The 7,500-nt window shown below is 46.1% G+C and overlaps 1 protein-coding gene across 3 annotated transcripts in view; it reads right to left on the bottom strand.

Moving 5' to 3' along the window:
* Positions 1-7,500, bottom strand: part of grik5 (glutamate receptor, ionotropic, kainate 5) — a 38,935-nt gene that overhangs the window by 15,071 nt on the left and 16,364 nt on the right. For all 3 annotated transcript variants that reach the window (XM_056601642.1, XM_056601641.1, XM_056601643.1), the window contains exons 7-9: positions 7,224-7,382; positions 4,136-4,288; positions 1,867-1,971 (exon numbers count right to left, since the gene is read on the bottom strand). In XM_056601642.1, the coding sequence (XP_056457617.1) occupies positions 1,867-1,971; positions 4,136-4,288; positions 7,224-7,382 (417 nt within the window). The remainder of the gene's footprint in view (positions 1-1,866; positions 1,972-4,135; positions 4,289-7,223; positions 7,383-7,500) is intronic.

Raw genomic sequence — 7,500 nt, 5'->3', positions numbered from 1 at the left:
GTGTGTGTGTGTGTGTGTGTGTGTGTGTGTGTGTGTGTGTGTGTGTGTGTGTGTGTGTGTGTGTGTGTGTGTGTGTGTGTGGTTGTGCATGCATGCAGGTGTGTATGTGCGTGTGTGTGTATATGCATGTCTTTGTGTGTGTATGTAGCTTGCACAACAGCCTCTCTGGAAGAGGTTGCTCTCCTGCCTCCCTCAGTAGGTCAGAGCACAGAGACGGAGGAGACACAGCCGTGGTTTTAGTTTTTTTCTCCCCTGCTACATCGTGTCCTCGCCTGGCATTTAAAGCAGGCAGTGGTTCCCGGCCTGCAGACAGTGCTGCAGTGGAGCTGCACTCACAAAGGTGACCCGACGGATCAGAGTTAAAATGTTAATCGTAGTCAATTAGGCACCGATCCCTCCCACAGAGTTAACATCCAGGCATGGCCCTTGTTATCCTGCTGGCATTCAGTGTTCACATGAAAGCCAGCAGGTTGACATTAGGCCCTACGGAGGTATCTTAAAGGCAGACGGTGAAGAGGTGTTTTGCCATGCCGCTGAACCGTGAACAAACCGCCTGGATCCAGATCTGTGGCGATGTGCGCACTTTCGTGTCATTAAATCTTAATTTTCTTCCAGCGTGGGTGGAGTGTATCTTTCACATTTTGTCTGCCCTCTCTCTTCCCGCCCTCTCTCTCTCTCTCTCTCTCTCTCTTTCTCTCTGGTCCTGTGTGAATCCCTACAGGTACTACAGTGCAAGTGACTGAGGGATTTCGCTATGGATGCTGACATGCTCATGAGCAAGTTGTGAATGATGTTCAAAGAGACTAGCTCTGCTGAGTTTATGTGTCTCTAACTGTGGGGTTAACTTGTTTTTCTGCCTCAGGCAGGACTTTAAAATATCGTTTTTCCCATATAAAGAACTTGGCATAAACTAGTATTGAAGGTGGTGTAGGTACAATTTAAGAGCTACTTATTAAGTGTAATTTCATAGCAATGGCGTAGCCATCCGTCAAGAATTAGGGAGTTAATTCTCTGTGAAGATATTTTGTTTCAAGGTAAGTGTGCCTACGTGCGCTTCTATGACAGTATATATTTGACACCACTCCGGCTCGCCTCTTTCTAATCAGGGAATGTCTTCTTGATTGGTTCGGGAAATCAATCACACGTGCGTGAAAGGCAACATTCAAATATTTAATGGTTGTTGTTATTGTGTTGGTTTGGTTTACATGAATGGATGATGACCCCATCACCACATTAGTAAGAGGGACAAGGAAATCATCAAGGGCTTTAGAGTTTCAGTCTATGCTTTAAATGTTTGAATCATTTCGCCTCTCCAGTTTACATGCAATATTAGATTCTTGGACAAAATGCTGTAGAGGCGTTAGATAATGCAAAACTAAATATATGCTGTTATATGAAATAAAAAAGGACAAAATAACTAAAGACATCGGTTGTCAGTAATCCAGACATTTTAATCCAGAGAGGCGCTATGAGTAAATTACATTTTAACAGTTTGTTACATGTCAGGGCTCATCTTCTTCTCGTGTACCGCGAGTCGATCCTCTTTCGTTCATTTTTTCATACTGTTGTATATAATTGGCTGTTCTGGGCAGTTTTTAAATCAATGCTTTAAATGTAATATCTTTGTTAATTGGTTTTCTTTGTGTTCTCTGGGGGGCCGTGTGGAAGCCAAAGGTTCAAACCAGCATCTCACTATCAAGTCCCCAGACACGGAGGGGTGGGGGGGGGGGGACTTGTGATGAGATTGACCTCTGTGTTAAATGCCTCTGTGGGCGCTTTCAGATCAGACAGGTGGCCTCTGACTTTATTCCCTTTGCCTGCAGGCCAACGGGCGGAGCTGGTGGATGCTAGCGTGTGACCCCTGACCTCTCTGTGGCCCCCGCGGTGCTTCTCCAGGATCCTCAGGGTGTAGTTGGTCCTTTGACCTTTACTGTTGAACTCCACGCGGCCTGTCAGACCGTCATACTCCACCTGGGCGAGAGACACAGGGATGAGAGAGAGAGGAAGAGAGGGAGAGAGAGAGAGAGAGAGAGAGAGAGAGAGAGAGAGAGAGAGAGAGAGAGAGAGAGAGAGAGAGAGATAACAGTAAGTCAGAATGACAAAACAAAAGCGAGGCGTATAGGGAGAGATGAAGAGAGTAGGAGGAGGGTGAGTGCAATGTACAGGCAGAGGAACAGGGAGGGAATGAGAATGCAGGGATAAACAGAGCACAACCGAACCAGACGCTGTGTCAATATGCGGTTTCAACTTTCTGTTTCAACTTTTTTAGAAATCAACAAGTCAGGAGATGGGTGAAAACGAGGGAGGGAGGGAGAGACGGATTAGGAAAAACTGCAGAGGAAATACCCCCTAAAGTCTGTACACAGACATAACCCAGACAGTAAACAGACTGTAAACAGGCAGAACCCAGAGAGTAAACATACCATCAACAGGCAGAACCCAGACAGTAAACAGAGTGTAAACAGTCAGAACCCAGACAGTAAACACACCGTAAACAGGCAGAACCCAGACGGCAAACACACCGTAAACAGTCAGAACCCAGACAGTAAACAGACCGTAAACAGGCAGAACCCAGACAGTAAGCAGACTGTAAACAGGAAGAACCCATGGAAGGAGGTGCCCGGGACAGGGATGGGGAACTAAGGCAGATGCTGGGCCTGGCAGGGAGCAGACGATGGAAGGACAGAGAGCAGGAGGGGCTGAGGATGGGCGGCCCCTCCAGAGACGCTCACCACACGCAGAGATGACATGCAGTGGCGGGGGGTCGACCTCTGAGATGAGCGACGGGACGAGACATTGGCCAGTGTAGTGTGACAATAGCTGGGATGAAGGGTCAGGATGAGATGAGCTGATGGCTGATGTCTGGTGGAGGGAGACGCTGAGATCTATATAGTTTACGTCATAGAGGGCTAACATGGGGACAATATGGAAGACTGTCTTTTGTTCATAATCATGGGGGGTATGACAATGGATATTCATATCCAAAATGTCTGAGTAGGATTTCTAAGGGCTGGACTGTGTGTTTGAACATCTCTCATCCGTTTGATTCTGCTCAAATTGCTGCACCTCTGGGTGGAGTTAATTGGTTTATCCAGATGTTGGGTCGGAAACACTAGAGAGAACTAACGAGTATAGGATATTTAAATATCCCCCGCCCCTCCCCCCCTTGAAATATTTTACACGTCAAATTCTTCCGTAGCTAATGTGTTTCACATTAACATAAAAAAACTGCGAACAGAGTAGAGATTCATGTCATAGGTGATTTGTTACAAGCCTTGACAAAACAAAAGCCACTGTTGTGACTATCCACAAACCTGTCAGTCTGTTTGATGCCTGAAGAGTGCGTGTTCACTGAGGTGTGCATGGATTCGAGATAGACATGCATTTGCATTGATATGACAATTTGTGTTGTTGTGTGGATGCCTTTCTATCAGTAAGTGAGCAAACCATACTACTGTGTGTGTGTGTGTGTGTGTGTGTGTGTGTGTGTGTGTGTGTGTGTGTGTGTGTGTGTGTGTGTGTGTGTGTGTGTGTGTGTGTGTGTGTGTGTGTGTGTGTGTGTGTGTGTGTGTGTGTGTGTGCGTGTTTGCATGTGTGTCTGCGTGTGTGTGCATGCGTCTGTGCGTGCGTGCGTGAGGATCCGTGTGTGTGCATACACATGTGGGTGTTTCTGAGAATATGTGCACGTACATGCAGGTCCAAATATGATCGGCATCTTTTCCAAACAGTGTCCTCATGCATGTCCAAATGTACATAGTCCCCTCTGTTCCCTGCATTTGTGTGTGTGTGTGTGTGTGTGTGTGTGTGTGTGTGTGTGTGTGTGTGTGTGTGTGTGTGTGTGTGTGTGTGTGTGTGTGTGTGTGTGTGTGTGTGTGTGTGTGTGTGTGTGTGTGTGTGTGTGTGCGTGTGTGTGTGTGCATGTGTGTGTATTATAAATACTTTTTGACTATGCATGCATTTCAATATATTTACGTGCGGTGGATATTTCAATGTTTAACATTCGGTATCTAACTCTGCGTTCACACACACATACACAGACCCCCGACGGCATGCGCGTGCCCACCACCACAGTATGTGAGTATGTATACGCGTGTGCACGGCGATGTGCGCAGCGCCGGTCGTCATGGCGACTCACCATGCGCAGGTAGTTCATGAGGCTGGTGCCGTGCTGCCAGATCTGTGGCGAAGCGCAGCTCAGCGGCTTCACGCCGATCTCCTGGCTGCGGTTGAGTTCGCGCACGGCGCCCACCACCACGTGCACCGCGTCGAACATCAGCGCAGACGAGAGCTGGTGGAGGAGGATGGAGGGGGGGAGGAGCAGGAGGGATGGGAGGAGATGGGGTGGAGGAGGAGGTGGGAGGGGGGGGGGGGGAGGGAAGGGGAGAGTAGAGGGGGTTGAGGAGGAGAGGTGGGAGGGGGGGGGTTTGAGGATAGAGGAGAGGAGGGGAGAGGAGAGGGGGCGTGAAGGGAATGGAAGAAGAACAGGAGTATGGGGAGAGAGGACATGTTTAATGAGAAGGACAGAGAGGAGGGAAATCGAAAGAAACAGATGGAGAGAGAGGGAAAATATACATAAGGGGGAGAAGGACAGTTGGTAACATCAATCTACGCGAGACAGGGAAAGACGCATGCACTTACTCTGCCGATAACTAAATGTGGCAGAATATGATGAATGAAAGCTAAACGAAGCTCATATCTTAACTCTGTTTACATGCTTTGTTACAAGCATGTGTGCGCCTGCATGATGGATATTAATCAACGTGCATGAGAGAGTGCAATACGTTATGAATTTGGCCATTTTTTCAGATTTGTCAGACCCAAAAACTGTGTGTGTGTGTGTGTGTGTGTGTGTGTGTGTGTGTGTGTGTGTGTGTGTGTGTGTGTGTGTGTGTGTGTGTGTGTGTGTGTGTGTGTGTGTGTGTGTGTGTGTGTGTGTTTGCATGTGAATTAGTGGTTTAGTGGTTCCAGTCCAAATCCATGGATGGCTCGTGACAGATGGAATTACAGCAGAGAAAAGTACACCAATGATTTAGCACATTTTGGAGTCACAGCCATATAATTATTATAAACAGTGGTAGTTCAACAGGACTCTATTATACTATTAGAAACCAGAGCCAGGAACAAGGATTAAAATCAATAGGCAAATTAATGAACACTGAGTGATCTAGCGATCGCTGACTGATCTCTGCTGAGCCGCCATCGATGTTCAGTTGAGAACATGGAGGGAGAGAACGGCGAGCGGACAGAGAAATGGGATGCAAAAAAAGTGGTAGATGTGTCAATGACATATTGGCTCATTATAGGAGCGGAATCTTGTCAAACATGTTAAAACGATTATGGCTCAACATGGCCATTTATGCCAAACGTAGCTCTGGCCAGCGCGAGATGAGCCATACCAGCAGGGGGTAAAACCAAAACGACAACTCACTGACTAGAGGCTTTGGTTTTATTATTCAACCAACCCGATACTAGGAGACCACTAAGCCTTGGGCTTAGTGGATTTTCATAGCGTTTACAGCCCTACTCTGAAGTTGAAGACGCTGTGTTAAAATAGATGGTTATAGGGGTATTGTGTACAATCGACTGGCCCTGTAGCGGAACAGACTTGGCAGAAATATAATTTAATATTCATAAGTATGTAAAAATGTGTGTGTAACCCCGTGACAATAAGATGCTTTGTTTTGGTTACCTTAGAATGTGCCCTTAATGTCCACATAGGGAGTGGGTCCTATACTATGGGGACTGCCATGTTGCACGGACATATATATACGGTAGAACAAAATTGACCAACGGCTTTGGAGAAAATGAGTTTTTAATTAAATAGAAAAATGTGCTTTGGGCTGAGTTCAAGGAAAGAGTTGGGCGTGTTATCCCCATGGCGACGACCTATTTGCGAGCCACACACCACGGCGTTATAGTACAGTGAGCCACACACTGTGTCCGAGAAGCTTAACCGTCTCATAGAGGCAGATATCCGAATCAACCGCTGGCCATGCAAAGCTCCAAATACCTTCCTCCACACTGTGGCGTTATACTATGCACCATAGAAGCCTAACCCTCGCTCAGACGCACCTTCAACATCAACCGCTGGCCAGACGCTGCTCCATACATCCACACACACAGTGACATTTTACTATGAGTGTCCCATAAGCTTAAAGCTCTTTTGGAACTGCCTCATATATCCATTGAAGAATAGCCGTCCTTTCACTAAAATATCCTGTTTCTTAAAAGGATAAAATAATAATGGAGTTTGACTATTTAATGCAAGTGTAAAATAATGTAAGGAACGGCAGATGAGGGGGATTAAGCTAAATGGTTGTGCATTCTTAAAACATTCCATGTTTGCAGGCATAGATCCAACTTCACACCGTCATGTTATCCAATAAAACCTATATGCAGGTGCCGCATTGAGAGTAAACATTGGCTTTTAGTGCCGACTGCTATGGAGATAAATGACACAAATACTAAAATGATAGGACGATGAATGTAGTTTACCACTATGGATGCCATAAGAGAACTGCATGTTGAGAAATTCAAATAGGCTGCTGCCTCAGCATCTCATTCAACATGTTTCATTGTTTAATAATATAATTGTAATAATTGTACTGTATGGGAAAAAAAGGATTCAATGTAAAAGGACCTCTACCTGTAAGCAGTGGCCTATAGTTTTATATTACCAGACTAGGTAACTATACATAATTCATCAATCAATCATGGAACCTCATCAATTGACACTTGAACTCTCGATGCTGCTGTAAATGATGATCATTTTGGAAGAACCTACTGGAACCTCCCACAATACAGGCCAGGCCACCTTAGATTGAACCAACTCCATAGCTGCAACCAGCTGCTAGGTACTACTTAATTGTACGCAGTGGATCTTAAAGATGATTGCACTTTATAGGCTTATTGGTTTATTTGTTACTGTGTTTTTTATTTAAAACATTTTGAAACTAAAGATATACAATGGTAGCCGATATATAAATACCAAATACACTCTTATCTTATCGTAGAGCAGACATTCATGTTATCAAACAGACAAGTAACAGAGAATTTGCAGTTGAAAAATATAGATTAGTACGAAGCAAACCTACCCTTCATATATAAGGGTAGAAAAAAAAAGAAATCATGAAACGAACCGAATGGTTACACCCCTAGTACTCATGCAGGTGTGCGTGCTAGTGTGTGTGTGCGTGCGACCATGCGTGAGTGTGTGTGCTCACCGCGGGCCCGGGGTAGGTGAGGTCACAGCCCTCCCTCCAGGACAGGTTGAGGCTCCTGATGAACTCCAGGTAGAAGGGGTGGGTGGTGTTGAACATGGAGAAGCCCACGATGTTGGACTGCTCGTCCACAATGTCGTCCAGCCTCAGGAGAGGGAAGTCCTGCACGGGGCGGGAGAGAGGGAGTCAGCGGAGAGCACAAGAAAGAGGGGGAGAGAGAGAGAGAGAGAGAGAGAGAGAGAGAGAGAGAGAGAGAGAGAGAGAGAGAGAGAGAGAGAGA

This window comes from Gadus chalcogrammus, chromosome 11, assembly GCF_026213295.1.
Source record: "Gadus chalcogrammus isolate NIFS_2021 chromosome 11, NIFS_Gcha_1.0, whole genome shotgun sequence".
Classification (NCBI taxonomy): domain Eukaryota; kingdom Metazoa; phylum Chordata; class Actinopteri; order Gadiformes; family Gadidae; genus Gadus; species Gadus chalcogrammus.
This window is presented reverse-complemented; position numbering and strand designations above follow the sequence as displayed.